The 20078-nt window shown below is 33.7% G+C and overlaps 1 protein-coding gene and 1 pseudogene across 1 annotated transcript; one reads left to right on the forward strand and one right to left on the reverse strand.

The window, feature by feature from the left end:
* The first annotated feature begins 2728 nt into the window (after positions 1 to 2728).
* On the forward strand, positions 2729 to 5228 carry LOC120212556 (exosome complex component RRP4 homolog). Its single transcript, XM_039210830.1, has 7 exons — positions 2729 to 2883; positions 2976 to 3077; positions 3174 to 3219; positions 3345 to 3434; positions 3843 to 3908; positions 4002 to 4070; positions 4652 to 5228. The coding sequence occupies exons 1-7, from the start codon at positions 2729 to 2731 to the stop codon at positions 5087 to 5089; spliced, it is 966 nt and encodes a 321-aa protein (XP_039066761.1). The 3' UTR covers positions 5090 to 5228.
* A 403-nt stretch (positions 5229 to 5631) lies between these two features.
* On the reverse strand, positions 5632 to 13970 carry LOC120212602 (annotated as a pseudogene).
* Between the last annotated feature and the right edge of the window lie 6108 nt (positions 13971 to 20078).

Here is a 20078-nt window from a genome sequence, read left to right on the forward strand (position 1 = left end):
TTCCACGTATATATAATTCCATTTTTAATTCCTTAAATGATCAAATGACCATTTTACCCTTTATTTCCTTTAGAATTACTAAATAACCTTCATCATATATATCCAATAATCATTGAACTATTTCATTCTTCTACTTTAGTCATCAAATTCTGAAACTTTACAATTTGGTCACTAACCCATAATTTGGGATGTTACACTTGCATTGTGTAAAATTCTTATGAGTTTTGCACCTTTTTTTAGGATTGTTGGATTGAGGGAAATCAAAGACTGAAATTAGCTCGATGTGGCAATCATGTCATTCGAATCGGGTTTGGGTTGAGTCATTTTAGGTCGGGTCATTTCGAGTTTAGATTATATTCGATTTAATTTTATTCAGGTCGAATCGGGTCTGGTTCAAATTTAATTCGGATGTATGGTAAATTGGGTTGGGTTGGGTTGGGTAGCGAGTTAAGTCAATTTTCATGTGGGTCAACTTTTAGGTCGGGTGACTATCAGATCGGTTTTTTTCGGATCGATTGATTTTTTAGTCGGGTTAATAAATGATCGATTAGATTTCGAGTCATGTTAATATCAGATCGATTGATTTTCGATTTGGGTCAACATTTAGATCATGTCAATTTGGACTGAATTGGTTATAAGTCTAATCAAGTATACGTAGAATTATTGATATGTTCTTGTAAAAAAATGTATTCTTTTGTTAATCTTACCGTTTAGACTTAATTTGATTATAAGTCTAATCAAGTATATATAGATTTTCAGTTCAAATTGCTTTCGATTCAGATTAATTTTGGATCGAAATAAATTTGGTTCAGGTTGCTTTTCGATTCGTGTTAAATTCAGTTCGGGTTATTTTGGTTTGGGTTATTTTCTGTTTAGTTTGCTTTCGGTTCGAATTAATTTTAGTTCACATTGTTTTCGATTCGGGTCAGATTGGATATGAGTCCATATTGGGTCAGTTAAATTTTGGATCGGGTATGGTTTGGGTCGGGTATGATTCGAGTTTTGGATCAAATTTGATCATCATATTCGGGTTAATATCGAGTATTGGATTGGGTAAATTGGTTCGGGTAATAAGGTTCAAGTCAAATTTGTCATATCTAAGATTAACTCCTTTTTTTTTTCAATGAATACACTCTCATTTTCTAGTGTTAATCTCAACCTTTAATTTCTCTCATCTAATGATCTTAAAAAGATGTAAAACTAAAAGAGTTTTACACAGTATAATTTGGTATTTCCTTTATATATCTTTTAAGAAATACTGTGGTGATTATTATTTTTGTTAAAGATTTGTTTTTGAAAATTTAGTATTGTATTGGATTATTATTATTATATGCTTAACTATGTAGGATTTAGTATATTATGTTAGTATTTTAAACTAATAAAATAGAATGTAGCATGTAGTATGTAGTATGTAAATGTAGCACTTATTATGGAGTATTAATATATATATTTTTTTGGCAAAATATATAAATGGTTATTCAACTATAGGGTGTTGCTTTGTTGAATACTCACTATTAAAATTTATAAAATGATTTCCGATTATAGAATATTATTTTATTAAGCCTCTCGACTATTAAAAATTATAAAATGGTCACCCGGCTATTCATATGTTCCAAACTCATCACTTTTCATTAAAATATTGATGATAGTCTTAGCTGAACGTTAACAGTTAACTGAAATATGACAGTCGTTTGAGATTTTAGGATTAAATTTTATCATATCACAGTCAATAGTTTAACGTTCAGCTCAGACTGTCGACAACTTTTAACAGAAAATGATGAGTTTGGAATATATGAATAATTAAATTACCATTTTATAACTTTTAATAGTCAGGGACTCAACAAAGCAATGATCTATAATTAAGTAATCATTTTATAACTTTTAATAGTTTAAAGACTCAACTCAACATCATTCTATAATTAGGAAACCACTTGTTTACTTTATCTTTTTTTTAAACTAGAGTTTATGTAAGATTCAATGGTGTTTTTTTCATATAGGACCTAAACATCAATCAAGCTACTATGTGGCATAATCAAGCAATGCCAGGTCAATCAACTCAACATGTCACATCAACGGTCTGCTACCTAGTAATGAGGTTAATGATCGAGTGATCGGTTTGTATAAAATGATAACTTTAGTAACCAAACCATTATTTTAAAACTTCAGTGACTAAACCATTATTTTTGAAACCTCAATACTAAAAAAGAAATTTGCTCATACTTAAATGACCGTTTATGTGGTTTACCCAAGAAAAAAATACTTAAGGATAAATTACATTTTAATACCTAAACTATTAGTTTTGGTCCATTTTGGTACCTAAACATTTAATTTTTTAAAAAAAATATATCTAAAGTTTAATTTTTGTTTCATTTTAGAACCTGTTGTTAAAAACTTTAGTTTTTGTTTCATTTTAGTATCCATTCAAAATCTAACGTTAATTTTTGTTTAATTTTTTTGAAAGTTTAGGTATTAAAACGGATGAAAACTAATAGTTTGAGTACTAAAGGCGTTAAGTTTTAGTGGCTGGTACTAAAATGGAATGAAACTAAACGGTATGCATGGTTTTAAATAAATCGAAAGTTTCTGCATTAAAATAGATCAAAACTAATAGTTTAGGTACTAAATGTGTAGTTTACCCAATACTTAATGCAGTCTAGGGTTCTTATGTTTTACCGCCAGAGTTTCGGAAACTCCAAAACCAAGCTTTTGGTGATTTGCAGGTCAAAAAATGAGAGGATTACAGCTTCCGTTGAGCCAAACGCAACGAATACGACTTCAAAGAGCATTCGAAAAGCTCCAGTCTCTCTCTTCGAAGGCCAATTCAGACGCTTCCGTTACCGTCGCCGATACGATTCCCGTCAACTACGAAGACGCTTTTCTGAAGTACCCCAACACCCAAAACTACTCAGTTAAGCTGTATCTTGATTTTATATACAAATAGATTTAACTCTCTTTTTTTTCTGAAATTTTTGAAGGGGACATGGAACAACGGACCTCAATGGCGAATTGGTGGCAACTGTGTGTGGCGTGGTGGAGCGCATCAACAAACTGGTCTATGTTCGCGGCTTACGCGCTAGGTATTCTAAAAAAACTTACTCTTCAATCCAAATGCAGTTTTCTCTCTTTTTTTCTTTATGGGGAATTTGATTAATTTTAAATGTTAAATCTTTTAGGTACAAGCCAGAGGTTGGGGATATTGTAGTGGGACGTGTAGTTGAGGTAATGTCTTAAAATGGAAGAAAAATACTTTCACCATTTCCAGATACGCACACATACCTTGGAAACAAACTTAATCAATTTGGCAGTTTTATAAAATTTGTGTAGCTTTCTTTTGGGTTTTTTAGGTTGCTCAAAAGAGGTGGAGATTGGAAATCAATTTCAGCCAAGATGCCATTTTAATGCTTTCCTCGATGAACATGCCTGATGGCATTCAGGTAACTTGTATGCCGATGGTAACTTGTACTACCCTTCGAAGCAAAACTAAGACTTGGATGGATCTCTTAAACTATTCAGTTGAAAGCAGTGAGAATCTGTGCTGAAATGGATGCTTAATTAAGTGTTCAGTAATCCTTATATATCCCTAGATTAGCATAACTGTTTTAGTCGGCCTTCCATCATTTTTTTGATGTTTCAGAACATTCATAGGTTGGCTCTCATGACTGACATATGCCACAGAGTCCAACAGTTATATGTTAACCCTGTGTCCTGTGAGAGGGGAAATGTTAATGATGGCTGCTTTTTTATGTGATATGCTGACTAACCCGGAGTTCTGTTATAAGATTTTGCTTCCACTGGTTACAATTGTTATTGTTTTAAATTTCACTATTGATTCTTTTTGTTAGAGGCGGCGAACTGCTTTGGATGAACTAAACATGCGCGGTATCTTTGAAGAGAATGATGTTGTCTGTGTAAGTCCAGCGGTCAACTAGTTTGTTTATTGTTTATAAAGTTTGTAGGTGACTACAGATAGAATAAAATGATAAACATTCTTTCACTCTCAGGCTGAGGTTCGTAATTTCCAGCATGATGGCAGCTTACAACTCCAAGCAAGAAGTCAAAAGTATGGAAAGGTATCAACTTAGGAAGTCTCTGTTTATTCCTTCTGCTTTGGTCTTGCTTTTTATAAAAATTTTGCGTCTTTGTCTCCAAAACAAGCTATATATGACAAAAGAATGAGATTATAAGCTCTTTTATGTCACAGTAAATGAAAAAATATGAATCGGAATATATTGAAGGAGTAGTGATTTAATTGTCCTCCTTTTTCTTTCCCTCTTTATATTCAGCGAAGTTGTAACTTTCTTACTCCAATGATTATAGTTCTGCAAGGCAAATCTTTATGGTGCAATGTATCCAAATGCTTGAACTTGGTCATGAAATTGGGTGGGATAATTCCATGAGGCATGCTGTAAAAAAAGGGGAGAAGTATTTAGGTTATTAGGAACTTATTATTTTTTTTTTTTGCGAAATAAGGTCTCAAGACATAATAAAAGGTGGTTGTATATCTGTGAATCCTTTCATACAGATGCAATCTTTGCATTTCATAAGCCTTGCCATAAATTTTGTTTCTTTAATCGGTTTTTTTAATACAATACTCAATTGCCCTGCATTTCTATGATATTAAAGCTGTTCCTGTTGTAATTCACACGTACAGCTTGAGAAGGGCCAATTGCTCATAATTGATCCTTACCTAGTGAAGAAAAGCAAATCGCATTTCCATCACCTTGAACAGTTTGGAATTGACTTGATACTTGGGCGCAATGGATTCATATGGGTTGGTGAACATGTTGAAACCAGAGACGGTATGGTAGTGGATCAAGCAAATAGTTCTGAACAATCCATGGTTCTTGAAGAAAAAAACCAAACTCATACCCCTCTAGAGATGCGGCAGAACATATGCAGAATTGCGAATGCTGTCCGTGTATTGTCTACTTTAGGCTTCAGTATGGATGCAGATTTGATCATGGAGACCGTTGAGTTGAGCAGCTCACTGAAAATCGATATACATGACATGATAGGATCAGAGTTTCATGTTCTGGTTGCTGAAAGGGAAGCCGAGCGTAGAAGCTTGATGGGAAAGCGGAGAAGATGATGTGATATTTGGTTGGAAACAGTTCTTGTTCAAGGTAATATCGCTAATCTGTTCTAATGTAAGGGAAATGATGAGCCTGGTGTGAAATTGTTCCCGTTTAGAATCATTATAATTTTCTATGGAATTTTAATGGTTTTCACCTGAGATTGCAAAATTACCATGCATTTTAGAGGTTTATATACTTGGGCCATTGTTTTTGAAGGTGATTAATTGTGGTTAAAAATCACGTTATCTGAAAATAAAATCAGTTTAAATACTCAAAAGACTTAATTGAAAAATAAGTGATTTGTCTATATTTTTTGTTTATTTAAAATGTCTAAAATTCTTTTCTTTATCAAAGTTGGTGTGTATGTTTCTTCTATTATTATTTTAAGATCAATTTTGTTATATACATTTAAAAATCCGATAACTATTTGAAATGTGACGCATGTTACATTTTATAAATTTTGACAAAATTTATATAATATTTTTGTAATCTTAATTCTATAATCATATTATATAATTTTATTCAAAATCATACTTTTATATTCAATAAACCCTTATTATTGAAGATTTTGATACCTGTAATACTTGGCACAAAGTAAGAAATAACCAAAATTAAGTAACCCCAACACCACGAAAGTCCAGTAAACATTGTCTAATCTTCCCTCGTTTATATCATCCGGTGACGCTCCTTGTCAGATCAACCATCGTCGCGCTGACGTAGAAAGCGACGCGGATGACAATGGAAATCATGGAAGTCGCCATGCTTTTCATGGAAACCGGGAATTCTTGATAGTACAACGAAACGTTCCCCGGGAAATGAAAAGCTTCTCCGATGCCAACTCCGATGAGTTGCGGAAACAGCCATAAGGCAAGCATTGGCACCACGGCGGCGGTTCCTCCCTGCTGGCCTTGGAGGTGGTTTTCGTGGGCTGTTTTCAGCCTCTTCGACTCCATCACGGCGGAGATTGCCATGCTTAGGATGTTGAAAACGTGGCCAGTTCCGATCTTTTGTATGGGTGTTAATGATCGGCCGGTCAGGTTCTTCCAATTGGGGTAAAGGAACCGGTCCAACAGGGCGACGAAGGTGGCCGAGGAAATTAAAACTACGATGGTAATTGAACCGACGGGGATCTTGAAATCGGAGCCGAGGTGACGATCCATTGCCAAAGCTTGGAGAACTGTCATGTTGTTCTGAATTGCAATAGGGATAGCTAAAAATACAGTGCTCGCCCATAATGGGAAAATTCTGATGAGAGTTTTCAAGTCTTCAACCTGTTGAACAGAGCATAATCTCCATGGCTTGGCTATCGATCCATCTGGATTAACGTCTCCTTCTGTTTTCATAGCGCCATGGTTCAAGAACCTACATGCAATTAATGTTTTTTTTTCGGTAAGCAAATAATTCTATTACACAATTAAGAAATAAATTATCAAACTATTCAAATAATGATAATAACAATAATAATTGATCAAACTATATCATTTGTTAATTTTAAATGTCAACATAGATGCGCAATGTTTCCTTTGTTACTATTTTAAGTGTTAGTGGTTAAAGGAATGATTGTTATTTCTAAAAGTTTTGGGTTTGAACACCAACGATTATAACATATGTGGATGAGCGTTCATTGTCAAATTATTGAGAGTATTTAGAGTATTTACTACTTTATAATCACTTTAATTTAATAAAAAAAAAGTGTTAATTGTTGATAATCGTTTAAAAATAAGATGGAAATTAGTTAATTAATGGTGTAATTTTTAAATTTTTTTATTCTTTTTTGAAAAATCCTAAATTTTCTTATTTTACACAAAACACTCCAAATTTTCTAAAACCTTACTTTTTTTTAATTAAGTTTAAAGATTTAGGAAATTTTGGTAACGACAAAATGTTGATCAACTGTGAAATTTGATAAAAAGTGAATTGAGGTTCGATGATAGTAACGGCGACCAATGATAAGAAAGGATTAGAAATTCAAAAATTAAATATTGAGGATTTAAGAAAATTTAGAAATTTAGGAATTGAGGTGAAGATAAAAAAAATGGTCCACATTAGTGATCTAACAATGAACGGATGAATGTTTGACAATAATGATGGTGAGCGACGGCAAGGTATTAGGATTAGTGGTTTGAGTATTTTGAATATAGGGAGATTTAAAGATTTACGTTTAAGGATTGATTCGACGACCAATAATGGTGGTCTAACTCAACGGGTGAGTGTCTGACAATGCGGGTGGTGCCAGGTGACAAGAAGGGATTATAATTAGTGGTTTGAGTGTTTGAAATATAGGAATATTTAGGGATTTAAATTTAAAGTTTTAGGGGATTAATGCCAAGAGGATGACCAACAATGGTGGTCTAACGACAAGTGGGTGATTGTTCGATGGCGGTGGTGGCCGGTGACGACTGGAAAAAAATCAAAGATTTTAAAAATTAAATATTTTTAAAAGGTAATTTTAAGTATTTTTAAAATAAAATTTTTAAAAAATTATAAACATAAAATGTGTCAGGTTTAATTAAAAAGAAACGTAAAATAAAATTTCCAATAATTTTTATTAAAACGAAATGTCGTAAAAGGATTCAGAGACAAACTTCTGAGAAGCATTCAGACTTGTCATCACGAGAAGAAAGAACATAAGAAACGTTGAGTTGACGACTGCAATTTATATTTGTATTCATTGCGATTAACGATAATGAGGCAGTATATATGTATTGATACCCGAAGCTCCGTTTCGGCATTGTATCAATGGATTTATTATCTCCATCATTAATCTCATGGTGATAATCCTTGCTTTCAGACGAAATCAAGACTTTCCTCTTTCGAACTGCAGCAACAATCACACGAGCCAAGCTCGTGTAAGGGCTTCCTCCAGCCTTATCATGGCGGTAGAAACGATTTCCCGCCAAGAAAATTATCAAACCCAGAAAATTAAACACCGCACAAATTCCAAATCCCAGTCCCCAACTAATATTATCCTCAACATAGACGATTCCTATAGAACTCACAACACATGCTGCATAGAATGTAAAGAAAAACCAGTTGAAGAAACTTGCCTGATCTTGTGGATTATCGAATTGATTTGCTCCTAGTGTTGCTAATATGAAACGAACCACCCCCAGGCCTATTGATGCCAAGGTAATACCAAAATATACAACAGCTAATTGGAGCTTCGATGGACCATGGCACAAGCTTGAACCGGTTTCACAGTGTGGTCTCAAATGGCTAAGCGTTGATGTTAAGGTTATAACAATTATTCCCTGGAAAGGTTCACATGGACATTAAAATCCGAACTTTTTTACTGATCTGGGAAATAAGAGAAGGATGTGTGTATTATACCAGTAAAGAGAAGAGTGAAGAGATTGAAACCACATGGAAAGAACCGAGGAAAGAGTCCGCCAAGACAGCTCCAATAATTGAGATAAAATTGATGGAACCGTCGACCACATTGGCTACCTGAGTGGCGTCAATGCTCTAGAGGTTGAGCTCCTCCATCAAATTGTTGAAAGTATCATTAAAAGTTAAAATTCAAAGTTTGGCAATGATTTTCAAAGTTTGATAAATGATTTTTTGAAAATAGTTTTCAAAGTTTGATAAATGTTTCTTTGAAAAATAGTTTTTCAAAGTTTAGTAGATGTTTATTGAAAAATGATAATAGGATAATCATAATTAATCCCTAGACTTTAGGGTATTTACAAGATTAAGTCCTTAAGCTTCAACTATAAATACCCTAGCTCATTTAGCTTCAAAATCATCCCAAAATCATTTTCTTTCTCCCAATACTAGAGAGTTTTCTTATAAGTAATGAGTGTTTTATAAACACATGTAAATTTTCTCTCTTAGTAATAGATCTGCAGCAGTCCGGAGACGTAAGCAAAATTGCCTAAACTCCGTTATCAATTTCGGGTATTATTTTTCTGCTTTTATTTCGCATTCTCACTAATCTGGTTATAGGGAAATTATTCGTACTCAGTTATTTTCCAATAACTGGTATTAGAGCTTTTGATTATAAATTTTGTCAATTTTTACGAGGTTACTATTCATTACTATTCACATAAATAGTGAATTTTGTGAATAGTAAATTTTGTGAATAGTGAATTTTGTGAATAGTAAAATTTTGTCGGCGATACGAATTTATCGACGGAGGTGTTCTAATACACGGTGATTCGCGAAAATTATCAGAACGATCCAAAGAAGCCAGATTTGAGTGGGAGCGATGGTTACAGACGAAGGGAATGTGAAAATTGAAAAGTTTGATGGTGCGGACTTTGGCTTTTGGAAAATGCAAATTGAAGATTTTCTGTACCAGAAAAATCTATATCAACCTCTCTCGGGAAAACAACCAGAGGTCATGAAGAATGAAGACTGGGCTCTTCTCGACAGACAAGCTCTCGGAGTTATCCGACTGACGTTATCCCGCAATGTTGCTTTCAACATAACAAAGGAAAAGACAACGGCGGGTCTTATGAAGACTCTCTCTAGTATGTATGAGAAGTCATCGGCCTCAAACAAAGTTCATTTGATGAGGCGATTGTTCAATTTGCGAATAGCGGAAGGGGCATCGGTGGCTCAACACCTAAATGAACTCAACACAATCACAACCCAGTTGAGTTCCGTGGAAATTGAATTCGATGATGAAGTTCAAGCTTTAATTCTCTTATCTTCTCTACCAGACAGTTGGAATGCTACTGTTACAGCAATCAGCAGCTCATTGGGAAACAACAAATTAAAATTCGACAATGTTCGGGATCTGGTATTGAGTGAAGAAATTCGACGGAGAGAATCGGGTGAAGCATCAACCTCCTCAGCCTTGCACACGGAGTCCAGAGGGAGAACTTCAGAAAGAAATTCAAATCGTGGCAGATCCAAATCCAGAACGGGAAAATCAAGAACGGGAAATAAAGATTTTACATGTTACAACTGCGGCAAGAAATGTCACTTTAAAAAGGATTGTCGAGCACCGAAGAAAAATATCAGCGCACAGGAATCTGCCAACGTGACAGAGGATACAAGTGATGCCATGATTCTAAGCGTCAACAGTCCAATTGAATCGTGGATCTTGGATTCAGGAGCATCTTTCCACTCCACCCCATGCCGAGAAATCATATAGAACTATGTCAGTGGTGATTTTGGGAAGGTTCATCTAGCTGGTGATGAAACCTTGAAGATGGTCGGAAAAGGAGACATCCGATTAAAGTTGCCAAATCATACCACCTGGACGCTGAAAGGAGTAAGACATATTCCTAGCCTCAAAAGAAATTTGATTTCTGTAGGACAGCTTGATGGAGAAGGATATAGCACAACCTTTTCAGGCTGTGAATGGAAGATTACCAAAGGAGCACTCGTCATTGCTCGTGGTAAGAAGACTGGTACTCTCAATGTAACCTCAAATTTAGAGAATATCATTACAGTAGCAGATGCTGATGGAAAATCAAACATATGGCACCAAAGGCTTGGCCATATGAGCGAAGGGATGAAGACACTTTTGTCAAAAGGGAAGCTGTCGGATCTAAAGAGTATAGATGTCGGACTATGCGAGGATTGTATCTTTGGCAAACAAAATAAAGTTATTTTTGAAAAGATTGGCAAGACATCCAAGGCAGAAAAGTTAGAGTTGGTTCATACTGACGTATGGGGACCATCTCCAATTCCATCTCTTGCAGGCTCATTATATTATGTCACATTTATCGATGATTCTACAAGGAAGGTGTGGGTTTATTTTCTGAAAAAGAAATCAAAAGTCTTTGGTACCTTTAGAAAATGGAAGGCCATGGTGGAAAATGAGACTGGTTTGAAAGTCCAGCGGTTGAGGTCTGACAATGGAGGAGAGTACAAAAATAGAAGATTCAGAGATTTATGCGCAAACAATGGGATCAAGATGGAGACAACAGTTCCCATGACACCACAACAGAATGGCGTAGCAGAGCGCATTAACAGAACTCTGAATGAACGTGCCAAAAGCATGAGGATACATGTCGGATTTCCTAAATTTCTATGGGCTGAAGCTATCAACACTGCAGCTTACCTGATCAACCGTGAGCCCTCAGTTCCTTTGGATGGCAGAATACCAGAGGAAGTTTGTAGCAATAAAGAAATAAACCTTTCACACTTAAGAGTGTTTGGTTGTATTTCTTATGTACACATAGACTCTGCTGAAAGAAGTAAACTTGATGCTAAGTCCAAAAAATGTGCCTTTGTTGGTTATGGCGGTGATGAGTTCGGTTACCGATTTTGGGACTATGAAAATCAGAAGATCATCAGAAGAAAATATGTCATTTTCAATGAGAATATGATGTACAAAGACAAGGCAACCATAGAATCAAGTAGCTCCAATACCAAAGCTGAAATAAAGGAATTTGCTGAGTTTAAGGAGATTTCTAGAAATTATGTTCAGATCAATCCTGAAGCAGTTCAAGAAGAACCACGCACACTAGAACTGGGACGCTCCTCCAGAATTCCTAAACCAACCCAGCGTTATTCGCCTTCTTTGCACTACTTGTTGCTGACTGACAATGGTGAACCAGAGTGCTATGATGAAGCAATGCAAGTAGAGGATTCAGTCAAGTGGGAGTTTTTCATGAAAGATGAGATGGACTTGCTTATGTCAAATCAGACATGGGAATTAGCTAAATTACCACCAGGAAAGAAAGCACTTCATAACAAGTGGATTTACAAGATAAAAGAAGAGCACGATGGGAGCAAACGCTACAAAGCAAGATTGGTTGTCAAAGGCTTTCAGCAAAAAGAAGGTATTGACTACAATGAAATTTTCTCTCCAGTTGTAAAATTGTCTACAATAAGACTGGTGTTGAAAATTGTAGCTGCAGATAATTTACATCTTGAGCAGTTAGATGTAAAGACAACTTTCCTTCATGGTGATTTGGAGGAAGAAATCTATATGATGCAGCCAAAAGACTTCATAAAGGCAGACAAGAAAAACCCGGTATACAGGTTGAAGAAGAGCTTGTTTGGTTTAAAACAAGCTCCTAGACAGTGGTACAAGAAGTTCGACAACTTCATGAATACTAGTGGTTTTACCAGATGCCAAGAAGATTATTGTTGCTACATTAAGAGGTTCGATAATAGCTTCATTATTTTATTGTTGTACGTTGATGACATGCTCGTTGCAGGTTCAGACATGCAAGAGATTATAAACTTGAAGCAAAAATTGTCGAAGCAATTTGCAATAAAAGATCTGGGCGCAACAAAGCTGATTCTTGGGATGAGGATCAAGAGAGACACAAAGTCGGGGACTTTGATGTTATCACAGGCTGAGTATATCAACAAAGTACTCTCCAGGTTCAACATGCAAGATGCTAAACCAGTAAGTACACCTTTAGGCATTCATTTCAGACTCTCCAAAGAACAGTCACCAAAGACGGAGGAATAACGTGCACACATGATGAAGGTGACGTATGCCTTAGTAAGAAGTTTGATGTATGCCATGGTTTGTACCAGACCAGATATTGCTCATGCAGTGGGAGTTGTTAGCAGGTACATGAATAATCCAGGTAAGGTACACTAGGAAGCAGTCAAATGGATCCTCAGATATTTGCAAGGTACCACAAACAAATCACTTTATTTCAAAGGTGGAGATATGATACTGACAGTCTATGTAGATTCTGACTTAGCCGAAAATGTTGACATCAGAAGGAGCACTACATAGTATGTTTATACTCTGGGAGGTACTACAGTGAGTTGGGTTTCTCAACTATAGAAGATAGTTGCTCTCTCCACAACTGAAGCAGAATATGTCGCAGCCATCAAGGAGATGGTTTGGCTCCAAAGTTTCTTGGAAGAGTTAGGTAAGAAACAAGAAAACAATGTCTTGTATTGTGACAGTCAAAGTGTTATTCATTTAGCAAAGAATCCGTCTTTTCATTACAGGACAAAGCACATACAATTGAGATATCATTTTATCTGGTCTCTTCTGGAAGATGGGATTTTGAAGCTTGAAAAGATTAGTGGAGCTCAAAATCCAGCAGACATGTTGACAAAGATGGTGACCACTAACAAACTGAAGTTGTGTTCAACTTCAGTTGGCATGCTAGAATAACAGGATCAGAAATGTCGTTGCATTGATCAAGGTGTGAAGACATATTAAAATCAGTCTTTAAGTGGGAGATTGTTGAAAGTATTGTTAAAAGTTAAGTTCAAAGTTTGGCAACCAACTTTGAAAAAATGATTTTCAAAGTTTGGTAAATGTTTTTTTGAAAATGGTTTTCAAAGTTTGGTAAATGTTTCTTTTAAAAATAGTTTTTCAAAGTTTGTTAGATGTTTTTTGAAAAATAATAATGGGATAATCATAATTAATCCTTAGACTTTAGGGTATTTACAAGATTAAGTCCTTAAGCTTCAACTATAAATACCCTAGCTCATTTAGCTTCAAAACCATCCCAAAATCATTTTCTTTCTCCCAATACTAGAGAGCTTTATTGTGAGTAGTGAGTGTTTTGTAAACACCTGTAAATTTTCTCTCTTAGTAAAAGATATGCAACAGTCCAGAGATGTAAGCAAAATTGGCTGAACTCCGTTATCAATTTCGGGTATTATTTTTCCGCTTTTATTTCGCATTCTCACTAATATGGTTATAGAGAAATTACTCGTACTCGGTTATTTCCCAATACAAATACACAATCAAAGTCCTCAGCCATCCCCAACCAACTATCATCAGTCCTGTCAAAGTTGCCGTTGAAACACACAACCCTAAAATATTTTCATTATATGGTTCAAGACATGTCTGAAGGAGATTGAGAGAAAGAGAGAGAAACCTAAAATAAAGAAGAAGGTGACCCAACCGCCACGTTCAATACTGGAACTTAACATTTTCGTCTGTGATTCAGAGTCATCGTTCGTGGAGTTAGCAGTAGCAGCTGACAGCTTCAACTGATCTGTGGATGACATTGTGGCTTTGGGTGTTTCGGATCAGAGATGGTTTGAGCTAGGGAGTCATTTATAAGACTTTATATAGTAGTACTTTGTCGTCTATACTGTAGATATTATTATATGTTGTCATATTGGGACAATTATTTTTTCTCAGTATGCATGTCTTAATATACGATAAGATGTACAACGTTATCATGGCTAAATTCGTGAGATAATGGTGTGGAAAAAATCGTAAGATAATGTTATTGGAGAATTAATTGTTGAGATATGGTGTTTGTTAGGAAGAACATTGGTCTCCAGGTGCTCCGGGCGACTAAGGAGGTCGCCAAGCCGTTCGAGTGTCCTGTGTGCGTTGTTGCATATCCCACAATAAAGGTCGCCAAGTATGTCGAGTGACCTTATTCATGCATGTGATCCCATCCCACAATGATGAATTGGATCTTTGACTGTATAAATGAGTCGCTTAGTGCATTACAATGTTTTCACATTATCCATTTATAACATTCTTTGTGTTTATTGGATTAAAAATATTAAACTCTAATATTTTAACTAATAATAACCCATGTTGTAGGCTTAATTCAAGTATTACTCATGTTTGTTGCTAGTTGATTTCAAAGAGGCGTGAACCTAGAGGCAAATAGGGGCATGACCCACTTGATTAACTAGAGAAATTATAGGTAATTTTTTTAATCATTTTATCTGATGTGTTAATCGATTATATCGGATCGAATTTTAAATAGATCTATTATGAGACGACTCTCTCAATTAAGTTTTCTCCTTTCATAAATACTAAGACTCAAACTCTTGATACTATTTAAGGGATCTAATATTTCATCCCACTAGATCAATCAATTGTTGATAGAGAAATTATAATTTGATCGACTTAAAATTCAATAATTTAATTTAAATTTTAAAATTTTGTTTTAAAAAATGATGATTATTGTCTATGCTCTTATTAGATAAATAAATATATTATTAATATAATATATGTGATGCAAATTAGTAATTTGATTTGTATTTGTATTTAGGGTAAATTACGTATTTAGTATATAAACTATCAGTTTTGATTCATTTTAGTACTTAAATTTTTAATCTTTTCAAAATCATACCTAAAGTTTAGTAATTGTTTCATTTAGTACCCGTCATTAAAAATTTTGAATTATCGAATTTAAGTTGAATTTATGTTTTATAACTAATAATTATTAAATCAAATTTATGTTTTTTTAATAATATTTAAGTTCATTTTTATTAATATTTAATGATTTGATATTTAATTTTTTTACTAAAGGCTTTGAAATTTAATCGAGTAAAAAAACTCAATTTAAACTAAGTAGTATCGATATTGCTAAGGCAGTACCGATACCATGGAAACAGAACCTCAAAATAGTACCAATACTAATAACGATTTATTATTAATATTTAATTATTTGATATTTAATGATTTAATAACGATTACTAATAATGATTTATTATTAATATTTAATGATTTAGTAATGGTATGATTTAGTAATGATTACTAATAATTATTTATTATTAATATTTAATGATTTGATATTAATGATTTAGTAATGATTACTAATAATGAAATTATAATAATTACTAATAATGATTACTAATAATGATTTATTATTAATATTTAATGATTTGATACTAATTTAAATTTTTAATTCTAAATAAATAGCAATTGAGTTTATAATTGTTGTCGATGTCGGGGTGTTGTTGAATGATAATGTTGGGGCGGACGTCTAATGCGTTGTGGTCGTTGCGGTTGCTCAGGAGTATGGTACCCATCATTCTCATTCATTGGCGGCATTTCAACTGGTGTTGTAAACATATTCTAACCACTATGCTCTGTCATTCCACCAGTTTGCTCTTTCATCCTACTTGAAAACGTTGACTGAAAAATACTGGTATTTGACATTATAGATGTCATTTTTTCAAAGTCATACGTCGACTCAAACATGGAAAAGTAGATGGGTGCATGAGGCTGCACAAACTATGGTACATAGGTCGGGATATAGAATTATCAAATGCATGATGCAACGATCTCGCATCGTCGAACGGTTGTAGTGCGCTATTATCCACATGGGTTATTTCCGCTTCAGGTTGTTGAGATGAACTCTCAGTCCCACTCGGTAGAGAGTATTCAACTTTACCAAATTTTTTTTTAAATTTCAAAAACTACCGCCTTTCTACCATTGTTGTCAAGAACGGCTTTCCATTATCACAATAATAATCAAAGTAAGCTGAAGTCTCAAAATTAAAGTCATCATCTTGAATGAGATCAAGAGTTGGCAAGAATGAAGTCCTATTGTTCCAAGCATTAATGTAGTTTGCATTCTTTCAACCCAACTCACCTTTTCTTTACGACGACCATCTAATTGTGGAGGTCGTCATGCGTCACAACCCAATTCACCTGATGGTGACCATCTATCCGATGAAGGTGTTCATGATCCCATGGACTCCGCGGAATAGGTTGGTGGAAGCCAAATTGCCTCAGCACTCTATCCGCAAATGGATCTCAACAAAAGAAAAATTAATCAATGGTGTAATAGCATACCAATATTGACACCCATAAAAACATCGTGCGATACACACACCATAATTTCTGCATCTACGTATGGTCTTCAATTAAGCTGTAAAATTAAATAACAATAAATTGATTTAAATCAAATAATATAGTTAAATTAATATAATAATATACTATATTATAAATACCTCCTTTTTGCCCTTAATGTCGATCTTCAGTCTAACTCTTAATATTGTTGTGCACCAACCCTATGCCTTCTATTTTATGTCTCCATCTGTATATCAATCAAAGCAAAATATGACGTGTGTTAAAAACGGAAGTCTATGCCAAGCCCATGATTGTAGTAACATCAGACATCTACCGATTTCTGATGTATTATTATTCACGACTAATGACGCCTTGCATATCTGACGATACAAGAACGCCAATATCGTTGATCCCCAACTATATCGCCTATATTCACAAATTTCTTAAAATAGAAGATACTGAGTGTGAACTAGATTACCGGATTTATCCGACATCAAAATTCCCCCAATCAACTGCAATATATATGCTCGTGTTGCTATATAATTTCTTGTTTCGTATTAATTCGTTAGAGCTGAAATTGATTCTTCAATCATGACAACTTCACACGCCACCCTTTACACTCTGGTGTTACTGGCATTTTCCCAAGAAACACACTGCAAAGTTGTTCCACATTATTGTATTCATTTTTCATTACCACTGACATCCATTAGTAATCATTATTAGAAATTATTATAATTTCATTATAGTAATCATTACTAAATCATTAGTATCAAATAATTAAATATTAATAATAAATCATTATTATTAATAATTACTAAATCATTAATATAAATCATTAAAATATTAATAATAAATCATTAGTAGTACGGCTGTTTCCATGGCAGTATCGGTACTAAGTTTAAATTGAGTTTTTTACTCGATTAAATTTCAAATCTTTAGTAAAAAAATTCATTTGAGTAAGGAGCAAAATTGAATCGAATATAATCTTAAAATTTATAATAATTAATTAATAATTTGTTTGGTATTTAAAAAATCAAAATATTATAAATTAGTAGAAATCATTATAAAACATCATTATTATCAAATCATTATCAAATCTTATAAATTTATTACTATTAATCATAGTAATCATTAGTATCAAATATAAATCATTAAATATTTATAATAAATTATTATTATTAATTATACTAAATCATTAAATATCAAATTATTAGATTAATAATATTATTACATGAATTTTTTTTCAATTTATTATTACGTGAGTTTTCCCTGGCAAAGTCTTGCGATCCAAAATTTCCATTATGGAATAACACAAAAAAGAAAAAAAGAATAATACAACCGACACAGTCCTACGAGGCCACATCTACTTATTTACATATTGTCTTGATCTAGACGACATTAACCCAAATGAATATAAATAATAACCAACAAAAGTGGATAACACCTTTAAAAACTCACGTAATAATCAGGCACGAGGTCGCACGACTTGCATGGCGACCTACAAGGTCGCACGTCTGTATGGCGACCTACAAGGTCGTACGGCCTGCATGACGATTAAATAGGTCGTTTAGAACACATGACGACCAACAAGATCACTGTAGCAATCGCTGAATGCAACAATTAATTCTTCGAGAGTAATATCTGATGAATTTTTTTTCATTACATTATTACTTGAGTTTTGCCACGTTATCATTATAAACTCTACGAGTATATTTTTTTTCCTTTTAGTATGAATTAATATCTTATCTCTCTAAATATAATATTCTTATTATATTATATTAGTTAAAGTCACTATAAGATTTTATTTTATTAGTATCTTTTTAGTTTAAAAGATTTTATTAGTTAAATCACTATAAGATCCAACTTTACCAAAACCCACTTAATTAAAAAAAAAAACTTTCAATCCAATTTTTTTAATTAATTTATTTTTTATAATATTCTAAAATTATTTTAATTTAAAATTTTTTCTAGAAATAGGACATTATACCATGATTCGGTCGTAAACTCGACCATCAACTCTAATTTTAGGATATTAAAATTATTTATAATGATTAGTTATTATCATTGATTTGGATCAACAGTGCACACATTGGGTCACTTTTTTCCTTTTTCCTACTTTCTCTCCCTCGTCAATCTCTACTTTCTTCCAAAATAAGTTTTTAAGTTAGGTATTTATTTTTTAAAGAGAGTCAAAGGGACGATAAACAAGAAATTAATCTGACCAAATATATCAATTCAGTCATCTAAATATGTCACATGGACATTCATGATTTGAGTGACAATTGCTAATGATTGATGATTGTTTTATTATAAATTAATGTGATTATTTTGTATTTTTTACTTTAACAATGAAAATAGAAACTAACCTCAACATCAGTGACTTTGGAATAGTTTACCTTCTTTTTAAGTATTCCACTTTTACATAAACCCAATGTAGTGGAAAATTGTAGTGGGTGAAAATGGAGTAGTGGTAAAGCTTGGTTTGAGGAAGAGAAGAAGGGTTTTGGGTAAAGGTTAAGTTAATGTTATCATCCCCATGAAAATGTCATAGTCGTTTTGTCTGCTGCCGGGATAATTATCATCCCGAGAAGTGGTGGTTACTAGCGAGAAGTGGTGGTTACTAGCGTGGTTAGCCCTCGTGGAAGGCCGTCAGAGTGATCTTCGGTCGTGGGATTGGAAAATATTTTATTTGGGGAATTAAATTTGTTTTTTATATTTAGGGTATTTTATTTTTTATATGCTTTTTATGATTAAAAAATATTTATTTAATCCACATCACAATTCCGTTAGAAGGTTAACGTTGCCGTTAGAAAGTTAACAATAGAGTGATAAATAGCTATTATCTAAATATTATAATTTAATCTTAAAAAATAGTATGATCAAAATACTCTAAAAATAATAAGGACAAAAATAGTTATTTAGTTAACATTAATAAATTTTTGATATTTTAACTTCATTTTTCAACATTTAACCCATAAACTTTGTTCAAATTACATCCAAGTTTCCTATCTCAGAAGTTGAGGACAAAATTTAAACCAATTAGGTGTTCTATAGACTGGAAATATAGGGCCATCGATGGGCGTTGCTCTCAGTTTTTACTGCCAGTAATCTGTTTGTGCACTTTGAACTTTGAGGAAACTGTTTAGACCGACATTTGCAAGTGTGCGATGATTATCCATGTTGTATATCTTGTGGTGTTTGACCATAATTGCATACAAGGTAGGACTTCAGATGCTAATCAGTGACCAGTGACTCTTATTTTGTATTCTAAAGCTTTCTTAGGCTAATCATTTTTAACTTGACAGATTTCCCAGTTCATTCTTTTGATCAACGAAAATTTACAATTTATTTGAGTAAAGAAGGATTTGCTTTGCTTATCCCAAGTGGTATTTTGGGCAAAATGTTTTCCTTGTCAACGCTTTCATATTTTGAACAGAAACAGTGCCGGCTGCGTCTATCTACGATTGATTCCATAGAAGCAGCAGGTAAAGCTCAACGGGCAATGCACATGAGATGGTTGCTGGTAAATGTGTTTTCCACCCTAATATCAGAGGCTTTATTCATTACGT

Source organism: Hibiscus syriacus, unplaced genomic scaffold, assembly GCF_006381635.1.
Source record: "Hibiscus syriacus cultivar Baekdansim isolate YM2019G1 unplaced genomic scaffold, ASM638163v2 tig00110013_pilon, whole genome shotgun sequence".
Lineage (NCBI taxonomy): Eukaryota > Viridiplantae > Streptophyta > Magnoliopsida > Malvales > Malvaceae > Hibiscus > Hibiscus syriacus.

Bases quoted from the DNA above. Each gene is read 5' to 3' on its own strand.
- LOC120212556 (XM_039210830.1), top strand. From the start codon at position 2,729: ATGAGAGGATTACAGCTTCCGTTGAGCCAAACGCAACGAATACGACTT. The intron at 2,884-2,975 runs GTACCCCAACAC...AAATTTTTGAAG, and splicing joins TACGAAGACGCTTTTCTGAA to GGGACATGGAACAACGGACC. The intron at 3,435-3,842 runs GTAACTTGTATG...TCTTTTTGTTAG, and splicing joins ACATGCCTGATGGCATTCAG to AGGCGGCGAACTGCTTTGGA.